We start from the raw sequence: 26,844 nt of genomic DNA on the forward strand, positions 1-26,844 counted from the left end.
GAAGGGTGTAATTAAAAATAAGATGATTGTACTAGAGAAACAAAGATACCTATTTAAAAGTACCTGCATTAAATGAAAAAAGTTTGACAGAAAATAAGCTGCTAATTAAAAATGATGCTTGAAAAACATATCAATATACATATGTAGAAAGTTTTTTAACTATACATATATATTAAAAATCACTAAAAGTTTTCTTGATTTAAATACAGGATGGAGATATTGATGATGTGCAAGACACAAAATCCAGAGATTTCCTGTTTTTAGTCTGTTCTAAAAAGAAATACATTTGCTCAAGGTGACCAATAGGGATGAGAGCATTCAAGTGACTCTTTGAACCCTGCTCCCAAGTACTAAGTTATGACACACCAGTGATTGTGTTCCTCCCTTTCAATCAAGGTACCTGCACATTCTTTTGGGCTTGACAGAAATAAATGCCATTTGAATTGTTAGGACTAGCAATCTGGATAATTTGTGTTCACACTAGATTTCAGAGGAGAATTAAAACCTACAAAATAATAGAGATACCCTTCTGCTCAAAACCATATCTCAAAATCAGCATGTGCTTGTTACTTCCTTAATCCCCCTGCCACACAGGGAACTAGAGTCCTATGCAAACATTGCCCAAGCTCTGATAGCCGAACTCATTTATTAATCAAAGCAGCTCATCGCTGGTTTTGACTAATGAGCTTCAAAGACTTTGATAAAATTGGAGAGTATTTTAATATTGTTCAATCTTATTTTTTTGCTTCATTGGCAAAAAAAAAAAAAAAAAAAGTTATGCATTTGTTAAGGTTTTCTCATAGATTTTTCCTGTCAAATGTGAAATTCACAAGTCTTACACATTTTTTATTAACTTTTGTGCCTATTTCTCATTTTATAGTAATTGTTGAGCAATATCTGCTGTCTGAATAAGATTGATCTGTTCTAGAGGGAAGTCAAGCCTTAAGAAATTTATGAATATTTGTACTCAAACTTGTCATACCATTCTACATACTGGCAAAAGTACAACTTGGACAATAAAGTGGAAGAAATTGTTGCTTGCTCCTGCAACACATCAGCTCTTATTCTCTGTACCACAGGCCATTTAACATCAATTAACGGTTCTGTAAATATTGACACCTAAACTGTCATTTTTTAGCTTGGAACTGGATAATAGGAAGAGCATATCATCCAGAAATACCCTGAATGCAAAAATTTGTGATGAATTTTCTTTATGAGTAAAGGTGGAATATTAGTGTATGCATATGTACGTATTGTGCATACATGCACAATTAGACATGGATGCTTCTATAAAAAGGATTTTAACATAATCCCCTTCACATTAAGATATCAAGGCAGTTGCTATGGTTTGCCCCTTTGCATGACTGCCTTTCTTGAGTAAAACCACAAAAGGAAGAGATTTGAGTCCCATCACCAGCTTATTTTTTTACTGCATGTATGCTAACCTAAAGCAAAGGGTTAATGAGGCTTTGAGAAATCATGCCACCTGCAGACCTAAACATAATAAAAAGAAGAAGTTGTTATCTTACAGAAACTGCTTTTGAGAAGGCTTTTAACCTCTTAATTACAGTCTTGAAAAGACTCCTGCTATTTCAAAGGCTGCAAGAAATAATTCCTATTGTAAATCAGAAACCAATGCAAAACAACCTTGTGAACAGAAAATTCCTAGACTATATGAAACAAGAAATTGAATCTGTGCACACCTTTATCTGGCAGGCACAACCCCTTTTAAGCAAACAAAAGAATAATAGTTTTCTTTTCCTCAAAGAGGTCTCTTTTGCCAGTGATCGTTTTTCAGGTGATAGTGGTTTTTCTGTACAAACCCGTATCACTCCATCTTGGGGCTGCTAGGCAGCTGTCTAAAGGTTTCTACTGACCATCCCTATTCTCCCTCTGTTTTAATTCAGTCCTTTAAACAGACTGCACGAACTCCACTTTACTTCTTCAACTTCTCCACCCAAGGAAAAAATATTTGCAACAAAGCCTGAGTGAGACTGTCATTTTGTTTAGAAACTGTACTGAAAATTCAACAATCTCTTTCAGAGTAACAAAGGAACTCTTGTTGGCTTCGCTTATCATGTTTTGGTCCAGAATGTGTATAGAGTGATGTGATCTCAGCAAGATTTTTTTGTTTGTTTAGCAGAAACAAAACCCAATATAGTCACTAGACCAGCATTTTCTCATGACTTTTCCAAAGATCAAAGGAAAGAACTGTAACCTCAAAAGTATATGGCTGAGATATTTCTGTCTGTGTCTGGTCAATAAAGAAAAAAGGCACTGACCAAATAACAATTATAAGATAATTAATTCTTAGGGCTGTTTCACCTTTAGAAACCTTAACAAATGCTTTGTATATTAAGGAGGCAAATGTAGTTCAAGACAGGCATAAGAACATGGGAGCTATTGCAGTTCTGTGAAGTGCTAAGTTATACACAGATGACGTGATTTTTCTGAAAATAAACTAATTTAATTAATTCTGGTCTTCAGATTTTGGCTGAACAAAATGTATCCAAAATATGCTAATCTTCTGCTGGAACTTCTTTACCTACACAAAAAGGAATAGTGTGTTCAACACAGCACGTTTCTCAATCAACACATCTTAACTCTAAACAGATTGGTACAAATGCTCATCATATTCTTGTCAATGTGAGACTTTTACCTGTGATGTTGGTGACCAGTGCACACTTTTCTTGGGAAAGCTATTTGAACTTCCAGATTGAATTCTCTATTTGGATCTTATAACATTTTAGGAAAATAATTTTATTTGAGAGGAATTCTGTGACAATATAAGGTGGTCAACTAAAGCATAGAGAAGAGTCATTTGACATTCTCCTCTGAGCAAAGAACTGTTTCTCTGTTTTCAATCATCTAGATATTTCATGCTGCAGATTCAAAGCCAGTAGCTCCTCTAGAAAATTTTGTAAATTTTTTTTTGTATCAGGTGACAATACAATTTTGTGGGTAGATCAGAAACTAACTCAATCTACTGCATCTTGTGTTTAGACAGCAAAAACATCTTTGTGGTTTCAAAATATGAGCTGCAAGTGAAGCAGAAGAAACTCCTGATGCCAAAGTGCCTGAACAAGAACACGGGAGAAGAAGTTCATATAGACAGGTGTCAAGAGAAGTACTGAAGGAAAAGGCAATTCAAACTTTACAGGAAAAGTTCTTGAGTAGCTGCTAACATGCTAGAAAGAGGACCTGAAGCTGCAATAAAAATGAAAATAACAGTTCAGCATTCAGAAAAGGTTAAAAAAATTAAACAAAACAAAGTTTTGAATTAGTAGGAAAGCAAACAAACACCCATTTTTTGCCCTCTATAAACCCATGGTGCATGAGCACTTTAAACATGCTGTACAGGGCTTACCCCTCCTTCACTTGTCTCAGATCAAATACATGAGAACTGAAAAAAGTTCAGTAACATGACAAGGATGACAGAGGAATGGAATAGCTTCCACAGGAGAGACAATCCTAACAGATTACACCTGAAAAATTGACTAATGCAGATACAAGAGAGGTATATAAATCTGATGTACATGAATACAGAAGCTCTGCTTCCACTTTCTCCTGATGCTGCAGAGAACATTAAATGTGGTGAAAAGTTCCAAGTAAAATTCAGAAAGTTCCTCACCGTGCTACACAGGTTAGCTGATCATCAGACATGCTGCCAAAAAATATCATGACTGTTTCACTGGCTCAAAATGCAATTGTACAAACTTGTAGAAGAAAATTCTTTAACTATCAAAACCACAACAGACTCAGTGAGTCCTTGAGTGCAAAACTCTGGCTGCTGGAACAGTTTACCAGAGCAGTATTAGACTCTTTGCCTGTTTCCCTTTGTCTAGTATTGCAGGCTGGATGCTGGGCTAGGTCAGCTTTTAGCACAACCTGGTATAACCATTCTTGCAGGGCAGAAGCACACCAAAATAATTTCATTCATACCACGAAGCAGCCAATCTTCACTCTTGGTCTAGCAGTTCTGGCAGGAGTTCTGTTAAACTGAAGCTCGTGGACTGAGTCAGCATGGACAGTCAAGAACTATAAATACAGAGGCCTGCCTGAAGCACAGAATATAATTAAGCATCTTCTAACACACTTCATTTCATGAGTTATTAGTGTTTTCCATAGTGCTTAAAAGAAGAAATTACACCAAATTAAAAAAAAAGAACGAGTAATTTGAGATTCCTTCTCTTTTCTGGTAAAGAATACTAACAAGAAATCATGTTCTTGACAGAAAGCATTGCAGGCCAAGGAGTGTCTTCTCAGACATTGAACCAGTCTATAATGCTGCAAAGAAGCAGCCAGTCTCACGAAATTACTGGAATGAAATCAATTACTTTTGATGTTTAATTGAGAGTACAATTGTCTTGTAAAAAGCAGCTCAAAGAGAATTAAAAGAAAAAGCCAATCCAGCACATTACAAAGTACTATTAACAGGTAATTATTGGGTAATCATACATTACTGTTCATGCAAGGTTGCAAGTTGATTGATGAGGAATACTCACAGAGACTGCAGGCTGCGCAGGTTCTGGAGCGCTTCGGTAGGAACCTGGCGGAGCTGGTTATTCTGCAGCATCCTGCATTTTCAGTAGCACAAAGCCAGAATCAACACAGTGAAGACAATCTCTTTCTACTGCAAATTTTCTTCCAAGCTTACCTGCTTGTACTGGTCCTACTTCAAGGTTACAAAGAAAGTTACACAAATAGTCCATTCCCCCGCCCCTGTCAAAGGCCCTCTCTCTTCAAAGCAAACAAATACCTGGAGCACATCAGCTCTGTTAACAGCTAGACATCAGCTTTGAGCAGGATTTTCAAAGCAGCTAAGGAAGTTAAAAGAACAAATCTGATTTGCTTTCAATAGGGCTTATAACCTCCTAATTAACTCCAGTGATTCTGAAATTTTCATTCTCATGTACTGATATTCTTCTTCTTTTGAAGCGATTCTGTTCTGATTAAACTGTGAAGCACTGACTCTTGAAATCCTTACTCAGGAAAATGCAACAATGGCAAATCAACTCTTAACTGTGTGAAGTCTTTATGATTTAGTTTGAATAAAATTTTATCTCTATAAATAAACTGCTGATTTTTTTTTCAGTGAAATAAATTTTCTCAAACTAAAAGTTGCTAGCAATAACTTGAAAAAATCTTTTTTTTTCCTAAAATACCATATCATTTACCTTGCAAAGATTGAAAAATCACTTTTCACTCCTAAAGAATATTTTTCTCCTTTTGAATATGGTTTCATTCATGCTACCTAACATTCTTGTTTGGACCAACTCCTACATATATAAATATTCTATGTGGAAGAATCTGAAGTAGTACATGCCACCTTCAAAACGAGGCATATTCAATGGGACATTGTAAATGAAATAATTTTTGGCAGGCCTAAGTCTGCTTGGGCCAACAAGAACTAGAGCTAGCCAACTTAGAAGTAGATGGAGTGGGGATCTCTTCATACTTCTTTTCCTGCTAAGTATTTTTTCTTCTGTAGAGATTTGTACAGTAGTGTCAGGCCTGGCTTGAAATTGCCTAGGAGACTGGTGTTCTTGCTAACAATACAGTTTGTGTGGACTTTACATGGGCAAAGATCCCCTCTAGTGTAAACACTGTGAGATGTAGCCTGCTAGTATTTTTAGTAAATATATGTACTGTCTTATTTCTCCAAATAATACAATTTTGTAATATTTTTAATAATTTATCTAATAGTCATTACATTGCAAAGAACAATATATGAAATGTGAACTGTTTTAAATTACATTGTGTTATATACAATGTTTTGCCCCCCCATGCCTCTCAGGAAAAGGAAACCCTCAGTTTTGTGTGATCATGAAAAGTTCAGATGAAATCAGGACCTTTGAGATAATTGGAGAAAACTATTAACTGAATCAATTTTTACCTTTGATATTGTACAAAGACATCTACTTGATGAGCAAGTTGTTTTTAAAATGCTATTAATGTTTTCCAACTTTTGTTTAGGATAGTTTCTATGTGAAAAAACAAAGATTTAATGATGTTCATATGTATCTTCAATTGAATTGTTCAAAATGAGCTGATCAAAATATGTAATTTACTTGATCAAAACTTCACTGGTTAATTAGTTCCCTAGAGCATTTAGGAAATCAGAAATATATCAAACAACACACAGTTTACTTACAGCACTTTAAGACTGAAAAGGCCAGCAAATGCTCCCTTAGGAATGTATGTCAAGCCATTTCCTGCAAGACGTCTGCAAAGTTTGAAAAAGGAAAAAAGTGAATAGCTTTTCTCTTCATGTGGAATTAATTTGGTTGCTAAAAAGTGCAACACAGCTATGTTTGAGCAGCTGATGCCAGAGGCAGTAGCTTAAGAGCCTAGTTTTGTCATTAATACACTTTTAAAAACAAAAACCAAACAAAAAAAAAAAAAAAAAAAAAAAAAAAGGAGAAGCCTATAACTGTACAGTTGATCTATTGAGAGATGGACTGTAGAGGAAAAAAATTCAATTTAATTGCAAATCTGGCTTATGGTTTAGAATGTTCATTGAATTCTTCATATTCTTTTAGAACAATCCCAGCAACTAAAACACAGACATAATGACAACAACTAGCATAACAGGATTTACAGGTGGGCACTTTTGGAATTGTGCATGTATTATTTCCATTAATATTTCACTCATTTGCACAAATATAAAAATATATCCACATATAAATGATTAGAGTTAATTCTGAAATAACTACACATAAACTTCTGTACTGGTGGAGTAACAGTTTTCCCTGTGAGCAGATACGTAATAGGTTGGCAAAAAGTGTATTTGTTAAAATTTGTAGGGCATTTTTTCCCCTACTTCTACTGCATCTTGCTCTCAAATTGCCTGAAGGTATTTTTCAGAAGGAGGCAAATACATCAAATACCGCTGTAAAGTTTTTTTTTAAAAAAAAAGAAAAAAAAAAAAAAAAGAAAAAAAAAAAAAAGACTGCATCATTCTGTACGGTTTGTGTCTAGGAAAGAGAGAATCTATTGAATATAAAATAATGGCATTTCCATGTTCCCCATCAATGCAGCTCCAGAGGATCCTGGAAATGCTCAAGGGGCATTGAGTAGTGGAAGGTGTCCCTGCCCATGGCAGAGGGCTGAAATTAGATGGTCTTTAAAGCCCCCTCCTACCCAGTCCACTCTATAAACTTGTGCTCAGCCTTCTGACATTGCAACTCAGCCTGAATTTGCTGTGATACCTGTACCCTACCTGGAAATCTGACTGCTAAGGGACAGCTTCCCAGCAATTACTTTGAGTCAGTAGGGCCCCAGTGTGTGCTCCTGACTAACAAAAATCACAAATTTATATGATGTCACCCCCTCTGCAGAACAGGTTAAACCAAGTGGAATTGTACACCCCATCAGCCAAGATATTGCACACCAGAACTGCAGAGCCCATAGCCCAGCTGATGTGAGACCAGAGCCTCTGGCCCCTTAGGAAAGAGCACAGGACTAGTTCCAGGAAGTTCCTTAGGTACCAAGCTGCCAGAGAGGAACCTACAGCACTGAAATACACACCAGATTTGCCAATACTGTTCATGGAACTGTACTGAAAGGTACTTCTGACTGCAGTCCCAAAGACCCAGCACTGACTGGCCCTTAAATGAACTCTTCTTTTGGTGTTTAGTTTTCCCTGAGCTAACTACAGGGTCCTGTGCACACCTAGTTTTTAGTCACTGCTTTCATACAGAAAATAAAAAGACACATTTGGCTATATGTTAAAAAAAACCAAAAGAAAAAGAAAAGTAAAAGAAATCATCTATATCTTAGCTCCAGAGACTTTCCAGGAATTTTCAGTTAGTGGAAAAGGCTCTTTCCTGTTCAGATACCCCTGCTGTGCTATGTAACCTGCATCCCTCTGTTGCATGAAGGTAATTGTGCTCTGCAATGACAATCAGCATCAGACAGAGCTGCTGGGCTTGTCTCTCCCTGCAGAGTGTAGTGGGTCTGATCTCCAGACATCTGAGAACTGGGCACATGCAGCTGAATTCCTGCAGGAGGATGTGCAAACCAAACCTGGCTCACTCTTGCTCCAAGTTGAGGCACTCACAGGCTCAGATGTGAGGGCCTTTTTTCAGATGTGCCAGGGCCCTCTGCAAGCTTCAGCTTTCATTCTGAACACAAATGGCAGTGGCTTTTGGGGTGCTCCTGGATCAGGCAGGCATGTGCTACGTTAGGCACAACAGATTGTGTTTCTGAAAGTAAATGCCTTTTGTGGATTACGAACCAGTAGAGGCTGAGACCTGTCTAATTCTGATTTCAGTTTTTATGATAGGATTGTTTAAGATAAAACCTAAAGACTATTTCACCCCCATAGCATCTTTTTGCTCTGCCATTTTAATGACATGAATGCACACAATTCTGGACATGAGCTTGGCGTGAACCAGAAAGTTTGAGTTTGCAAAGCCTTACTGGAAAAAAAAGAAGGTGCAGGTACTGATATTTTCACTTCAGTTACTGCTGTGAGTGTCATATGGAAAACTTGATAAAGATCAGAGAACTAAACCCACATTTCTGAAGACTCAAGAGTGTGCTCTTTCTGTCCACCCCCCTTCTTCACTCACAATTGAGGCAATGCAAACTGTGGAATGCACTACTTGTTAATATCCCCTGTTTGAACTTAATACTCTTCATAAAGTGGGCTAGCTGAGAAAATAATCTGAGAAATCTATTTAAGAGCTCCTGGAGAATGGCTGGGGCAATTACCAAGCATGCATCACCTGGCTGTAAATGCAATGCTGCAATGCAATTGGGACACTGTGCAGCTTTAAAGTTTTATTTTAATGTCTAAATACTCACCTTTCCCAACTTTGGAGCATCTTTGTGGCTCTCTGCAGCAAGACTTAATGTTTGGCACTTTTTGAACATGTACAGCTATTTTCCTCAGCTGTTCTGAGTTGCAGTAACCTGAACTGTTAAACTGAAATGAAATTTTTAATTCTTGCGTTTTTTTTCAGATTCCAACCCTTTAAAAAAAAATTGCTTCCTTTCCTTATAGATCACAGCTTCTTAATTATTAAAAATGTATTGTACAAACACTTTAGATAGATGTAGAAATAACATGCTAAACTTTTTGGTAGGCACAACTTCTGTATTTACTCCTAATGAGGTTTTTTCAACCTCAGGTCATTCTTGAAGTTCTACTTTGAGTATTTTTAAATTTGAAAAGAGCTCTCACTAATTTTACAGACAGTACTTAGGACTATCTTATATGATATCACTCTGCTGATGCAGCAGCAGAACATGTACAGCTCTTCATGTACAGCCCTATGTATTTCAGCATAAGGCTACATCAAGTATATCACAAATGCCATGTTATGGATATGTATGTCCTGTAGCTCTCTCACCAAGCAATCTGACAGTGTCAGAAAAGGCAGACATCTGGCAACAATTATTTTTGATGTAATAGTGTTGTCTGACCTTCATTTACCATGCTAAACCCTTTTTCATAATGCACTTTTCATGATTTTCTCTGGACCAAGCTCAGCAAAAGCACCTATCTATTCCCAAGGCACCACAATGAAACCACTTCTGGCACAATAGTAGCATCTTCCCAGCCCATTAGCATTCCCCAGCACTGTAGTATTTGGTAAAAATCAGCAAAAAATATTAATTTGGATGGTTGTCTAGTTCTTTCAGTATTTTTGGATAAAAGTTAGCACATGACATACTGCAAAGCTCAGGAAATTAGGTTTATTTTTTCCTGATAATTTTAATGTCTTCCTTCCAGCATTTTCTTGCTATTACTGTGTTTCTATTCTCAGCCTCAGCATAAGAGAACATTCATCCCTTTGTTGACACTAGAGTATGTATCAAGTGTCTACCAGGGTTTACTCTTCTCCACTTAAGGGATTTTGTTTTCCATTACCCAAATTATTTGAAGGAAGCTGCCCAGTATTTTACTGAATTTTAGATGTACTTTGGATAGTAATTTTAGTCTGAATGGGTAAGTGTAATTTTCCCGTAACAAATGAAAATGGACACAGTCGCTATAGCTGAGTAGTTAACAATTTCTGAGGAATGAAAATGCTTGTTTTTAGAACTAACATAACCAAATAGAAGACTTCTAATGTTTGAAAATTTTGAATATCTATTGTAAAAAGTTCTTTTATTTTAAGCATTTCTGACATTAGTTTAAAAACCTCTCATATTAGCAATATCTCATTAAGTACATTCAGGCTTAAATATATCACAACTCTTTAATGAAAAAGTAATCAAAAAAGGAGCCTATTTTTCGCCATATGTTGTTTTAGATTTGGATTTTACTCGCACTGCTTTGAATAATCCTGCAAATTAATGGGGCTGGAAAAGTTTACAGAGAAGAGCCACCACATCTCCTTCAGCACTTGTTACTTGCTATGCTTGGAGTCAGGATACTTTTGCCTTAGGCACAGTTTTTTATACTACTGCAAGTTTCTTTCTAAAAGACATAAAATAAATGAGCAGAGAGAAAAGCAAGTGGCCTCCATCCTTTTATATTACAGTAATTTATAAAATATCTTTAATTTCCACTGAGCTGCACTGGCAGTCAGTGCTCACTGCTGGAATAGCTGTAGTGCTGCAGGTCATGTTCATGGCCTGTGGTCAGATCTAAGAAAAGGTGTCTGGCTCTCCTTTGAGTGGTCCCCACTTTACATTTCTAGCACAATAATTTTTCTTTGCCAACTCAAACCAGCTTTTTCTGTGGATGTTTTTTGGACCAGGACAAACCTTACCTGGTACCCAGCATCTCCTCTATAACTGTTGGGATGAAGGTGAACTTGAAATACTAAAAAGTCTTCTTTACAGATAAAAACCTGAGGCATTTAATAAAGAAAACACATTTCCACTAACTGTAAGAACCTGTAGGAAATCTAATCCAGCTACTTAGTCTGCAGAAGACAGTAACAGTACAATATTAGTAGTGGCTGCTTTCCTTCTCTGCTTAAGTAAGATCTAGTTCAGCAAATGCTGATCAAGCATCTGTGAAGTCTATTTCCAAATCTAGTAGTACCAAAACTAAAGAAAAGACATGAAAGAGAGGTAACTGACTCCTTGGGAAAAAGCATATGTTTACATTGATCAATATTCATGCTGTGTTCTAATAGGATTAGCACAATGGAATTTTCTGGGACAAGTTATTTATCAAATATTGCAAGGTGCTGAAACATAGAATAGATGACACCAGATCTCAGTGTGACTCAACATATAATGGGAATATATAATGTAAAAGGAGTCAAGCTACACTACTACAAAGTGAATATGCAGTGGAACTGTTGTAATTATATTTCAGAACATACAATTAAGTAGAAATTCATTACACTGTAATTTCTGATAAATATATTTGACTCTTAGTATTTGTCAGTAAACTATGGTATGAATACCATACTGACTCAGTGTTTCTAGACTAATGCCAGTGCATGCCCTTTAATACAGATTAGGTTATATACCATTGCATCACTTGTGTTGCATTATATTTGATCAGGTCCCATGTAGTGCAATATACTATACAGAATAGAATTGTGAGTGCAATCTGAAATTGTTCTTCAGCTGTGCAAAAGCACAGAGGGATTTCTACAAGAATAATTCTGTGAGCTGGAATCCTTTCTGTATGTCTCTGATTCTGCATTTTACTTCCGTTCACTAATTGGTTTGCTGATTTTATTTAAGGAATGAGAGTAAAGACTGCACATGCTAAGACAATGCTATCATGTATATGTTTATATCTAGATATCATGTGTATGGTTATATCTATATATCTCTTTCTGTATCTATATCTATATATATGACTAGGTTAATATCAACAGAGTCACAATCCAGTCAGTTTTATATTTGTATGTTTTCTTGGAAAACAGATGTTCTATTAATTATTTACTCCATTATATGCCACAGCTAACAACCTCTCCAGACACAAAATTGAAAAGAAATCACACAGAAGAACATGCTTTTTGTGAACATAAATTGAAACTTCAGTAGACCCGAGATGGTGAAAAACCCCAAAAGATGGGACTGTTCTGCTGTGTGCAGTACCTTCCTGAATTAGCTGCTAAAACACTAGTATGTAGAAAATTCCATAAGAATTAATATAATCATTGACTGTGTCCTTTATACCTTGTGTACAGATAAGAAACTCTCTTTGTAATTTGAAACTTCTTTTTTAAAAGCCTGATCTGCCTCTTCCAACTGCCGTAATTGTTCTGGATACCTGATAAAGATCCATGGTGAAATATCAGTCTCATTGAAGTCTGGGGAAAAATTTGTGCTGACACAAGTAGAAATGGAGCTCTCATTTGCATCCTGCCACAGTATCATGTTTGCCAGCAATTTACTTCTCTCTGAGGAGCTGCACCAATAACACTACTATCAATCCTAAACCTACTACCCCAATTTCCAGTGGAGGAAAGGGCTATTTGGGGAGGGTCAACATGGAAGTATAACAAGAAAACAAATGTTTTTCTTGAACAACTTTTCTGGTATAAGAACTTGCCTTTGTTCAAGGAAGAATTTACCACTCTTGAATCTTTTTGTCTCAATTTTGTTCCCTGTGAAACTTTGTCGAAAGTACACAAGCACAAAACTACACATGTATTTAGTCCACTTATATATAGCCAGTATATAATTTATGTATTTTTATTTCTAATTCTCTTCAGCTTATCAATAAATAGGTAACATGAACTGCTACTTACATCAAAAAAGCTTTGACAATATGAATATTCATACAGCTCTTAACCAAAGTCATCTAAAGTTTTGAGATAAGAGTTTAAGTTTTGAGATAAGAGTTTAATTTTATGTGTATTAATGATTATTCTCAGGCCAATGCAATAGAAATGTATGAATTAATGGGCAATTAATTATAATGTTAATAATTCATGGGTGATATCAGCACATATTTCAAGAAGTTTTTTAAGAATTACTTTAAATTTAAATGTTAGTCTGTATTTTAGTTCTCTTTTTATATTTCAATCTGTCATGTTAGTTAAAACTATAAAATTACAGTAATATAAAAAGAAATGTGAGTCACATGATCTATTAAAAAATTTGATGCTTAGAGAGATCAAAGAAGAAAACATTCTCCTTTCTTTAAATAAGGGTAGGAGAGTGTGCAAGTCATAATTGTGCTGTATGTTACATTTATTGCTACTTACAGTTTAGTTGGAAATTCAAATATAACACAGTTTGCTCTTGCTTTAGGGCCTAATTGCCTTTTAAAATGCTTATGCCAAATTCTCATAGGGTGTAAACTGGAATAACTCCAACAGACCTAAAGCAGTTGGAATGAAATCAGTGTGTATTTGATCTTGAACTGGCTTTGATGAAATAGATCATAGATTTTTGTCAGTTTAGAATATGGTTCAAAACATACTGTTTCTTTCTCCACTTATAAAAGGCACAGACTCTTTCTGCATCTGGCATGGCTGTGATCCAATCACTGCTAAAGACAACTGATCTCTTCCTTTGTGAGGCTGTCCCTAGCCAGTGCTGACAACAAGCTGGTCCTTCTGCTGAACAGGTATCCTGCCTCCCAATTGCAGCAAGGACAACTCTCTGGAGGGACTCCAGCATCAGCCAGGACATCCCACACTGATTCCCAGCAGTGGATCCCATAGATACAATCATTAAGAGGCACTACTTCTGTGTTTGAAGAATGCTGCCACCAAATCACAACTCTCAGAATGGTCTTAAAATTGTTAAAATCTCTTTCTCAGTATTTAAATGTTACAGCAAGATGAAGCAATAAACAGTGGATCATATACACAATATTTCCTAGGCTGGGTCTCCCAAGTGTCATTTACACTTCTGATGCTGTTTTGTTTTTTTTTATCCCAGTAGTGTCAGAATCATCAGAAAAGGCAGGAAATAATAGTCATTAATAGCAGGGACTGGCTGAAGTATAGTGAAACACCACACAGTGTGATCAAACTGAAAATAATAAAAAATGTGTTAGCTGTTGAGTCATTTCAGTGTGATAGGCAAAGAACACAAATTGTGTAGGACCACGTTTTTAGATTGCTCCTGTTTTCTGTGTGGTTCAATAAGGCAACAGCAATGAATTACTGGAGGAATTATGGCTACTCCTTTTAGGAAATTCAAAAAACAACTTAGAAGGAAGAATTTAGTTCTACTGTGCTTTAGAACCTATTTGATATATATGTGATGTGTTCTGAATTCCTTATCCATCATCCTAAGCAAGTGAAAAAAACTGGCCCAAAAGTTCTCACTGCACTGAAATTAAGCAGTCTGCAAACAGGATGAACTTCCACTGACAAAAAAAAGGAAATTATTTCTGCATAGTTGCTACTGCAGTACACACAGAATGTGTAAGACTTAAATTAAAATCCTGCCTCAGGATCTGCAGATAGCACACTTCACCTCAGTTTAATTAAGTGTAATGTCACTATCTGTATTGATCGCAAAACACAAAAAGCACTTCCAATGACTCTTTTTGATGTTCTAAACCAGTTCCTAATGAATACTGCTGGATAATAAATTACAAGTACCAGAAAGCATTTATAAGCTACAAGCCAAAACCAAACTTCAACAGACATTCAATAAGAGTAAAGCAGCAGCACTGACAAGGTCTCTTGGATATCAAACAAGAACACTTATTGCTCCTGCTTGCAAGCATATCTGAATATTTTCAGTTTTCTTTTATCTTTTTCCTGCCCCACCATTCTCACCTTCTTCCTCTTTACCCCACAGATGAACAGCAGTTCCAGTGTCAAGGTTGCCCCATGGAATTTGCATTAACATTTTCAGAATAATTATCTGTCAGCACAAGCTATTCAACAAGCAATGCAAGCAGCTCTGATTTAGTAAGGCATTTGCTCTGTTGTTTTTCTCTCTCCCTCTTTTATTCTTGATAAGATGGCCAAAAGAGGAGTTTGGAGGATGTCAGGCTGACACATCCACATGGGCGAGTTCTTTGTTGTTACTCACTTTGGGGGCATCAAAGGGACAGCATCAGAGCCAGTGAGAGCTCCAGAACACCAGGGCCCTTGTTTTGTGAAAGTAAAGGTTACAAGTTGTTAGCTCATACAATGGGAATCTTCTATGCTTGGGTTTGTTCTTTTCCAGTAAACCTAAACTGTGCATGCAAAAACTGGGGGGGAAAACCATTGTCATTGTTTCCAACTGATTAACCAGGTAAACATCTTCTTACTGTTTTTACCAACATATTTCAAGGCAACTGGTGCACTTCCCTCTGTCAGGACTTTGCATGCAGCTCTTTCTTAAAGCAAAGCTGGGAAACTATAGTCCTCAGGTATCAACAAAATCTGTCTTGCAGCAACAGAATTTAGAGTGTGCCGTGGGCCATTTGCTGGGCTGGTGACAAACACCATGTATTGAACACAGTGACACAGTCTGATCCACATGGATGCACACACGAGGTGAAGAAACCAAATTTGCAATTGATATGAAGAAACTGAATTCACAACTTAGGTGTTAGATTGTGCACCACTCTGAAATTATCTAGGGCATCACAAGTCATTTAACAGTGGCAGTTCTTGCAACTTTAGCTGATGGAGGTGACACAAGCTAATTTCCACCAGGACCAGCTCCACTAAGCCCTGCTGTGCAAGAACTGTAAAACTAGTATTGAAATGACATTGGAATGTGTGGACAGTTTGAGACCACTAGATGATACGCTGTTTTTATTTTAGTTCTGCATGACAGTTGCCAGCAATTTTACTCTTGCCTTAGAGATTTTTAAAATTATGCAGATTAACCTTTAAGAAATATTTAGTATTTAATGATAATGTTCCAAGATTGTTGAAGCAAATTACATGAATCCCCCACTTTCTCAAAAGTTTTGGACTATGGCTGCAACATTTTCATGTTTTCTACCAGTTTATGTTACAGTTAAAAGTACAGAATCTGTTTTCAATGCTAGTCACAATATGCCTACACCAGTACAAAAATAAAGACTGCACAGGACTCCAAGAGCAAATGATCCCAGTTTTCAAAAATTTACATGACCACAGATCTCAGCCCCACGACTCAAGAATCAGTGGGGAAAAAACCACCTAATTCCCATTAACCCATAACCAAATTCCCATTGAAAAATTCTTCGCAGCAAGAAAGAGCAAACAGAGGGAGAAGTAAAAAGAAAAAACAAAAAAACTAGCCCATAGTGGATCATGCCTGGTAATTTAGGGCTTCATTTTCACATATACAGTGGCTTCTTGGCCACTTTTGGAGTATAAAGAGATTTCAACACAAGTCATTGTAAGATTCACATAATACATCTCTTATGTATTGTATCTGAAATTTTGCACTTCCGTATTACAGTAAATTGTACTTTTACAGGCACTTTTGCCTCAGAGACCACAACAATAATGACAAGATTAATCTAAAATACTTTTTAGATATTTGATTTTAAGATTATTTTAAAATAGCCACGTGTGTCAGAAAACATTCTTGTACTTGTATGCAGAGTGCAAATAATTTGGGATGACTTCATTGCTTGATTTTGTAGATGAGAGATAATTTTGGACTGTCCTGCTCTGTAGTAATGTAATTGTAATACAAAGGTCTTTCGTTGCTGTTTTACTAAAACACCCAATTTAAGTTGCTGAAAAATAGCAATTTACTAAATATCACTTGAAGCTTCACATATCTGTGGAATGTTCCTGTGTTTAAAATTAAAATGCAAGCCGTACATATGTGCATGTGTGGGTGTCTGTGCATACATTTATGAATACATATGTGGATATATATCTAGTTGGAGAGATTTTGTAGGTAGGTATGATTCAAATGATTTGAAATTATTTTTGGCTTTCTTCCTCACATTTCATTGAAATATTAATTTATAAAATAAAATAGTTTCAGGCACTGCTTTGAAGTGTAACTAATCACTAAATGTTAGGTCTGCACTCAGATGTAGTTGCCTCTAAAACTGTTAAGAGTCCTACTCTATATTTTTTAAAAAATCCTTTTTCCATGCATTACTCTATTTCACTGTGCTATTTGAACAGGCATTCTACACATCCTATATAATGACATATGTCTAGAAATAATCCACATGAGAATGAGTCTTGGATTCGGTCAGACTGATAAATATCTGCAGTTATTTTGAATTTATAATGAAGAATTTGACTTAACAGTGCTGTACAAGTTCATGCAGAGCAATTTGCTGATAATCAAGCAGCTGAAACACTTCTTTCTTGGTGGGAGTTCTGTCATATATGCTTTAAGAGAAAATTAAATCTGAAAGGCCCATCATTTTCACAAATAAAAGATTTTGCCCAGAATTAATTTTTTTCAGAGTTAAAAAGACCCAAGTCTTCAACATTTTCCAAAATTTTCAGAGGAACAAGTACCTCAAGCACACTTTCAATATGCTTTACTTCAGTGATCATAGTCTTTGGTTAAGAATAAGAACCAGTCATGATCATCAGGTTTGCAAGAATGCTGCATGTCTCAGAGGTGTCTAACCTTGGCTATAAAAGTGGATCAGATTCAGCCTGGAAGGTCAGAACTGGCTAAACAGACCTGTCTTACAGGCCACTGCTTTGGAATCAAAACAATTAGTTCAACTGTTTTAACAAAACCTCAGTTCTTTCAGGGTAATCACTTAACAGTATTGCCAAATCAGGCATTGAGGATGTAACATCTAAGCTAAAATTCAGTGGTTCAGTCTTGAGCTTTTATCAGATGTTTGAGCCAGATCTCCAATAAAGGGATTAGTAAGACTTTTTTCAACCCTAGAAAAACCCTAAAAGCTGCATTTCAAGCTCCTGCTGTTGTGTGCTTCAAAGATCAGTGACATTTCTAAGATGGATTTTAATTTTATGAAACATTGCTTTAGTAAAGATCTCATAAAATCATATTCTAAAAATGTCTGAAGTTATGTTTTTCGAGTACCTTTTAACAGAGTCACACAAAGAAAAAACAGATATTTCTCAGGTAGACTAGAAAAAAAATCAAGTGGCAATGCCTGGATAGGAAAAATAATTTTCATATATATGATCACTGCTCAAAAATTAGTATAGAATAGCATGAGAACTACAATGGCTGCTCTCCCCACTTTAAAACTGAATAAAATAAAAAATTTCCTTTCCATTGTCTATACCTTTTTCTATGTAATACTAGGCTGAATTGTATTGCTTGCCTCTGAACACCAAATAATCTCTCAGCACAATATGTTGCCTATATCAGCTGCCTGACATCTTCCAAGGCTTCAGTTTTTAAAGCTTATTTTTAAAGTGAATACAAACTAGAAGGATTTCATGAAACAACATTAAATTAATGAGAAATAGAAGTTATTGTCTTCTATTTCTATTTCTATTTCTATTTCTATTTCTATTTCTATTTCTATCTCTAGAAGTGCGTGAAACAAATGGAAGAGTTGATCATGCACATGTAGAACAAAACATAGTAAAAAAATTAATGCCTTGCTGGTGCTTCCAGCAATGAAGGACTGGAATTACTTAATTTGGAGCAGAGGCTTGTAAGAATAAAGGTTTAATATTTCCAGTGAAAAGGCAGCCCAGCACAAGGAGAAGGCAAGAACACTTTGAAAGATCTTGATCAGGGAGGTGACATACACCACAGAACAGTTTCTTAGGCACTGACTTAAGTCTTACAATTTGGGGCATTTAGCTGCCTAGGGAGGTGGAGTCATCATCTCCGGAGGTGTTTAAAAAAAGATTGGGTGTGGCACTCAGTGCCATGGTTTAGTTGATAAGGTGGTGTAAGGTCATAGGTTGAACTTGATGATCTCAAATGTCTTTTCCAACCCCACAGATTCTGTGATTCTGTAAACTAATCATAAAATGAAAAGTGGAGGTAACCTGCCTGTATTAGAATTTCCTTCCAGAAAATGCCCAAACTTTTCTTTAAATTCTTTCCATTAATGGCCGGAGAGCAATTGGGTTGGAAGGTTTTAGTAGGTTATTACAATTGACAGGAGATTGGACAAGCAAATGTGAACATGATGAAGATCTTCACAAGCAGGGGCTTTGAGGCATGATTCACTCCACATGCACTGAATATTGTTAAAACCTGGGTGTGTGACATCCCTCTGTGTTATGTATCTGTTTGTTACATTATTTGAAAGTTGCAGAAATGGCAAGACAGATACTGATAACCAAAGAAAAGGAGTAAGTAAAGGTATAAAAGCTTAAATAAAGCTTTCCAAATAGAAGTGCTGAGAGTAATAAAAATAAGACAGGAAAGGAAAACCTGCTTGCAAATTGAGTATTGTCTGAAGTTAGCATACAAAATGGTTTTAATTTTTTTGTTTGGTTTGGTTTTTTTGTTCTTGTTTTTGTTTGGTTTTTTGTTTGCTTGTTTGTTTTTTGGGTTTTTTTTTTGGTAGATGCTGGCTAGAAAGATCAGGTGACAAAATTCAACTGAGTGTTAACAAGGACTGTAATTGTTAGTACAATACCCACTTAAATTGCAGAGGACTGAACACATTTCACAGCTTAAAACAGACCATATCTTTGCAAGAAGGGTAGCACCATTACTTGCCATATCTTACACGGGTTTTATGGCAAGTTAGCAGCTAAGCATGCTAATAAAAAAAAGGAGATTTTCAGTTCTAAAAACTTAAAAGCCACATTTCATAAAAGACTTTTAATCAATACTTAGAGGTACTCATGCAAATACAGGCGCCAACCTTTTTCCACAAGATCTATGGTGCATCAGTTATAGAGTCTCCATCTCTCCTCAGAAACCCAAATTTTCTTTTAAGCCTGGGCCATTATAACTAGAGTCACTGCCAAATCCAGGTCTCATGAATGCACAATACTTTTCACTTTTGGTTAGTTCACCATCACTTCAAGCCAACATTCCTCTTTTGATGTTGTGCTTGATCAGCTAGTTTTCGCAATGCGCTTTTCCCCACGGTGAATGTAGTAGATAGCGTAACTAAGCTTTTTCAGGATTCTGCACTCTACAGTCAGCCTTCAGGGATGCTAGGTTTAAGAGTAAGGAAACAGTAATTAAAAGTGATTAGGACAAGAAGCCTCCATGCTATGAAATGTGGACTCAATTGTCCTTGACACTGGCAGAACAAGGCAGCAGGTTTTGGTTTTGATTACAGCTTTACTTGGGATTTTAATAAACATGAGCCAGTATTCAAACTTTTAATATCCTGCTGCTTAACTATTTCCAAAAAGCAATCCAGCTCTTTTAAACAGTCCTTGTTTAAAAATTTTAATTTGTTTGGCTCTGTATCTGCTTAAAGAAGTTGTAGCCTCATGGTAACTCTTTTATAAGTTCATTTCTAGAATCACAAGCAATTGGTTTTTTTCAGCTAAGTGTTTCCGCATGTGCCAAAAGTGTCAGGCTGACAGCCTTCCTGCACTGTTTTATCTGGTTCCCACAGTAAGTATGAGAGACAAACACAGGAATGTGTCTAGTGCTGACTATGCCCATCAAGGGTACAATGATACTTACAGCTCTTCCAGGAAGCGGAGATTGTGCACAGGGTTTGAGGGCAGCTTAGTAATGTTGTTCATACTGAGATCACTGTAGGGGAAAACAGACAGAGACTTAATACAGCATGCCACAACTGTGGCATCCAGCTGTTCATTCCACACATTTTTAAGTACTACATTAATAAAAATTAGTTCCTCTGCCAGAATTGATGAATCATTATCTGCTTAGCACATTAAACATTCCTTTTTCGTACGAGCACAGCTTTGTCAAACCAATACAGGCTGCAGCATGTTCCTCATTTCCAGAGATTTTGGAATGTTTTATCACGCTCTATAAATCAGCTGGAACACTGAACAACACTTCAAGTCGACATAATTTTAATAAACCACTGTACTATATTAAAATTTACTTGGAGTAGTAAAGGAAAATTACTATGATTTTTGTTGTTGTAGCACTGTAGTACACTTGGTTTACTAAAGTAGACAGGCAAAAGCAAAGTGATACAAACTATCTGCATAATCCTTAAAATTTCATGAATATGGAAATGCTTTGCTTTTGCCATGCAGCTTGTTGCATGGGCATACTGATCTGCCTTGCCTCAACACAGGCACATCAGGTGTCCCCAAAACCCAACTCCACCTATAGAAATGACATACTTTCAAATAATAAACATTCCCTTTTTGAATGCTCTTTTGTTACAGGTACTCAAACTGCATTAAATAAGTGAAATGAACCATAAAACAAGGGTGTAATGTGATACTGCTCTGTAACACACTTCCTGGTGGGGTTCCATGGTAGTTCCTGGTACAGGAAACTACCAGCCATATCAGCTCTGTCAGAGCTCATTCAAGCTATGTTTTAGACTAAATTTCATATAATACCCTTTTATTCTCAACTTTCCTTTTCATTGTTTTCCATTGTCTTCCCCATGCCCTACAGTATCATTATAATTGCTTTTCACTAAGCACCAAGACTGTAAACAAATTGCATAATAAAATTTGGTGTGGAAGATACAGCTTACACAACTGTATCAAAATTTCTGGAGATTCTTAAAATAAAATAAGGAGTGACCTGCATATTTTATGCAGTATACAGTAATTTAAACAGTAATTTATACAGTAATTTAAAACTCCCCACTATTTAAACATATCTATGCATTCGTAGCAGTGCTTATAGTTTCCAGCAACTTTGGGTTCTATTTAGATAACTTTATTTCTTCCAGCTGTTGAGAGCTTACAAGGTAAATAAGTTATCTATACTTTGGTGGGTAGGCATCCTATTCCTACTCCATCTAGTTCTTATTACTCACAGTCTGTTTCACATTACAGAATATATGTTTTTAGTCAGCATAGTTAATTTAGATGTTTGATCTTCTGGTGAATTTTAAAATGTATAATTTAAAAACATACTTCACATAGAGATTTTGAAATAAAGGAAATGTGTTAATACTTTACAACAATTATCAAATCACTGTTGAGTAAGGTTTCTGCATTCACTTCAAAATCAAAGTATAATTTGAGAAATGTGCACTTATTAAATTCATTTTTTACTGTAACCCTTTATCACCTAATTCTTTCATACTGTTTAGCAGGTTATTGCCCTTTAACTTTGATAAAGGCTCAAAGGATTTATTCTGGCAAAGGAACAAAAACTTGGATTTATGTGGCAAAAGAAAAACTCATCCAGGTAGTGAATGATATTCTACTGAATATTAAGATAAACCCAATATTTTAACAAGATCATTTAGATTATGATATTTTCAACACGTCTTAATGGGTTTTTGAAAATATGCCAAATCACATTTTAGACTTAAAAAGTCAGCCCTGGTGGAAGATGGGAATGATTCCTCTTCAGATACACATGTATTTAGGGCATTCTATGAACCCAGCATTAACCAATGCTCTGGCTGATGAGACAAACCTGAAGTCTGCTTTTCTAGCATATTAACTTCTGTTACTAGCAGGCAGTACTTGTCTGCTTGTATCACTCACAGGACCCCATGACTAACCAGTCAGAAGCAGCCTACTGACCAGACCCTAATATCTTAAGAGGATTAGAACAAGAGAAGGTGGCTTTCATTATGTGCTTTGATGCCCAAGGAGAAAATCAACAATAAGTGCATTTTCCTTAATAACATCTTTAGATCCCAGAGGTGGATTTGCCAAGAGTGACCTGCTATGTCCTAGTCTCCTTTTTGGACTCCACTCACGTGGTAAAGTATGTGTACCACATCATATGATGCAAGAGAACCTCTCCTTTTTCCCAGTGTACACCACAGCAACTTCTAACTTTTTTAAACATAGAGGTTAAATAATTTCCTTGTTTTAGACTGGTTGCTTTTTTTTCCACCATTCTTTTCTTGGAACATAATGTACAGAGGTGTCTTTGTGCAACCAAACTACTAAACACTATTTATGCACATTTCGCAGAATCATGGAATTGTTTGGGTTGGAAAAGACCATTCAGATCATCCAGTCCAACCATTAGCCCAGCATTGCCATGTGCTCACCACTAAACCATGTCCCTAAGTGCCACATCTATGCATCTTTTAAATACTTCCAGGGATGGTGGAGGTAACAGAAAATATTCCCAAACTGGCTCAATAATCTCTTTTTAAATTAGCCATTAACATACCAGCAACTAATTTACTGCTGGTTTTTCCTGGGATATTTTTTCCTTGTCTTATATTTACATATATCTATGTACACAAAGGGCAATGTTGGCAATATACTATTCTTGTAGCTGTATGGGTTTAAGAATATAAGGCAGACAATGGTAGTGAGAGATGGTAATGTATTTGATGAGACTAGCTGACACAGTTGAAAAAACTGAGACATTTTCAGGCACAGAAATCAAAACTCTCTACTTCTACCAGCTGTACCAGTTGGCTAAATAGGTGACATTATTTCTCCCTAAAAAACCACACATCCCTTACACTGGCAAAGCAGTAGTTCCTCTGTACTCACAGTTTTTAGCTCCAGAATATTCTTTTGTTTCAGAATTACCACAGATGAATTTAGTTAAATTTTTGTTCACTGGAATGACTAAGGGAGAGAAGTGCCATGGCACAAAGTTACTTCTGGGGGGATATTCAGAGAGGTGAGACAAACAAAAGGAGTTAATGCAATGCAATATTCACTGGGTCTCATGTGAGCAATACTGCAAAATTTGGGCTTCTGAATAGAATTCCTCACAGTGCCCTAGAGACAAATAAAGGAGATTCTCAGCAGTTTGGATTGCTAGCATTTTGGACCATCCTGCCAAGAAGACATGGCTAGGAGATTTACAGCCATTAGCTAGATCAAGCACAGCTAACAGCCAGAAACAGCTAGGTGGTAAACTCTAGGGTTATATAGGTGCACTCTAGGTAGTATACTCTAGGGTTTTACTATGAAAACTAATCACATTTGCAGTGGGTATGTCTTATGTCCTGCATGTATGATGGATTCTTCCCTCCAAATGGGTTTTCTGATTTCTCCTTTCAGTTCCGGACTGTAAAAATTAACAATTTGCTCTCTCTAGGAAAGCGAAGGGGATGAAAGCTGGCTTCCACATCTGCATTTGCACTGTAATGCTGAAAAATATTAAAATCAAGGTACTGGAACTTTATCCCAGTGGAATGGTTCTGATATTGTATCAAATCTTGGTAGACTCTTACGAACTCCAGTGATAAAAACTTAGAATTATTTGAATACTGAAAGCCTTTAAACAACTCAGTGTAACTGAACTACTCCCATCTCCCAGAGTCACAGCACATACAAACCCCACTGATGACAGTAGGAACAATATGGTAAGAGTATCCCCTAATTTACAAATGCTCTGAATAGAGACAGCCATAGTCCCACATCTACCTTGGTGAAAACCACCACGAGCTGCCATATTGTACTGAAATGGTAATATGTTATTTTGAACTGTGAGATGAATGCATTGTCCCTCCTCCCATTCCTGCAGCCTGTTTCCAGCTGCTGACAATAAAAGCAACATACCAGCAAATAAAACTTTCATCTTTTCAAAAGATAAGCTTTGCTTTAGTGACTACATTGGCAACACAGCTCATTATAATGACATCTTATTTATACTCTATGCCAATCAATCACCATGCAGTGTTTCTGACAGCTTGTTAAAGGAATCTGATTAAATCTTTGAAGACCAGAAAATATTGAAAACTGCACCATGCATCCATCTGTTTTTTTCTCTGGGTGAGTAGATGAGCAAAATTTTGAGCATTTGCAAAACAGCATCCAGGAAGGCAAACACGACAGGTCTTTGTTTCCCCCAGTTTTATTGTCTGTGCATAAACACACTGAAAAAACATCCAGTTACCACCTTAAAATGAGTACTTCACAATGAATTCCAGAAAGCCAGTAAAACAAGTTAAGTGAACTAGTTCTTAACATATAATAGACGAGTCTGCAGGCCACATTACTAATCTTTTATTAACTGTTATTACAAGAGATGTTCCAGTGACTATTCATCTTGGAAGATCACTTTTTTCATGTTATATTTATGTCTTTTAAAGGAGAACAAAACTGTGCCTAGGGATACTGCAATACTTCTACTAGGCTAAATGTCTATTATATTGAATGGTACAAACTTGTCTATCCATTCCTGGTCCAATACGATAATCCAATATTAAGTAAAATTAATTTTGTAGCCTATTTTATAAATAGTTGCAACCTGTTTGTAACACAAAATAATGAAAACAGGTGAATCCTACTTCTGCTCTTCCTTTGCTCTGCCTATCTTTTTAACACAGCACTCTTGTTTCTAGTACTGGCAGAATACAGCTGGTATTAGCTCCACTGCACAATGGAAGAATATATTGGTTATTAACTGCATACCATCTACTAATGCAAGTGCTTCATCCTTTATGGAAAACATCTTCATATGCTACATTAAGGAGATTTGCCATCACTGTAATAATAGAAGTTCCCTTTTCTTACAAATAAATTACTACAGCTGTTTTCATTTGAGGGTATCAATAAATAAATAGAATAATAATTACTATCATTTTGCAGAAAGGAAACTAAGACACCAAATGGATAAGTGACATGTTCACAGACAAACAGATGTTTATACAACACAGAGGAAAACGACACTGATGATGAGTGGTCCAGCACTCTTCTCATTAGATCAGACTGTCCAGTCATGGCATTTACAACAATTTACTAAAGTACAGCACACAAGCTGTCAATAGACTAAGAAAAAAAGACCATATTTTCATTTTAATGTTCCTAGATTACATTATCTTTCGAAGTCAACATGAAAATTGCTAGTCATGTATTTGCATGTTTAATACACCTATGCAGAACAGCACAGGGCAGAGTATGAGCATGCATAAACAAGCATTCTAAATGTTTTCTGACAATTAAACCATAGCACTTCTTCTCATAACTAGATTCAAACTTCATCTGTGATTCTGTGAAGGATCCTATAGTAAACTGTGATTAAATAGGAATTTCCACTAAATGATTCACCTTTCAAGAGTACATCTTTGTATTTGGAAAAATCTACTGGAAGAAAAAGTAGTAGGTTAGCAGGAAGAAGCAGTAGAGAGAGCCATTATAGACATCACACAGATTAGGAAATCTCACTTTCAAGGTTTAAAGGTAAATAACAAATGGCAAAAGCATGTATATTTCTGCCCTTCTGCATATTGATAATGAAAAATGCTATTATTAAGTATTTAAAAATTCATTATCCTATGCAATATTACTTGCAATAGCAAATTAACAACAACAGATCCCATGCAACAGGTTTACCTGGAAGGGGTGTAAGGCTAAATGTGCTTGTTGCACATTTGTTATAGAAAATTTTTGTTACTTGACATTGAAGCTCACTCTTTCCAGAGACTCAACTCCTTTGTATTAAAACATGCCCTGCAAAAAGCAAATGACATGGTGTGGTCACTGCAGTGAGCCTGTGTGCCTGCACACCTCACAGGGATTTATGTCAGTAAACAGACAGTATTCCCTCTGTCCCTCTCACACCTTCCCTAGTCACACCAGTGGTGCTTGTTCCAGCCACTGCAATTGTAAATAGGTAGATATGGTAAGGATCAAGCACCTCGAACTTAGGGAAGCCTCAGAGGTGATCCAGTAAGGCCAGGAGGGCTCTGTCTACATCTCTTCTGTGCTGTTGTGTATTGGCCCATGGAACACTGGATCCTGGCAAACCAGGCTGATAGGTGACATCTGGATTCAACACAAAGGAACAAAATGCTTTGGCCAGACTTTTGCACTCCCAACACCTGTCACTGAGCTCCTCTGATGTCAGAGACACAAAATTTGGCTTATTACCATAGGAGCTCTGTAACAGAGTGATTTTAAACACCATGTATTATTCCTGAACACAGGCAATTCTGCCATATAAACAACCATCAAAGTCTTACTTATATCTAGACTGCAAAACATTTGTAAAGCAAACAGTACGTGCATGATTAATCTTTTCAGGAAACAATTTTGC

At 36.4% G+C, this 26,844-nt stretch overlaps 1 protein-coding gene across 3 annotated transcripts in view; it reads right to left on the bottom strand.

The window, feature by feature from the left end:
* LGR5 (leucine rich repeat containing G protein-coupled receptor 5) overlaps positions 1 to 26,844 on the bottom strand; it is a 91,137-nt gene that overhangs the window by 33,558 nt on the left and 30,735 nt on the right. For all 3 annotated transcript variants that reach the window (XM_056516379.1, XM_056516378.1, XM_056516377.1), the window contains exons 2-4: positions 20,398 to 20,469; positions 6,155 to 6,226; positions 4,506 to 4,577 (exon numbers count right to left, since the gene is read on the bottom strand). In XM_056516379.1, the coding sequence (XP_056372354.1) occupies positions 4,506 to 4,577; positions 6,155 to 6,226; positions 20,398 to 20,469 (216 nt within the window). The remainder of the gene's footprint in view (positions 1 to 4,505; positions 4,578 to 6,154; positions 6,227 to 20,397; positions 20,470 to 26,844) is intronic.

The sequence above is a fragment of the Oenanthe melanoleuca genome, chromosome 1A (genome assembly GCF_029582105.1).
Source record: "Oenanthe melanoleuca isolate GR-GAL-2019-014 chromosome 1A, OMel1.0, whole genome shotgun sequence".
Lineage (NCBI taxonomy): Eukaryota > Metazoa > Chordata > Aves > Passeriformes > Muscicapidae > Oenanthe > Oenanthe melanoleuca.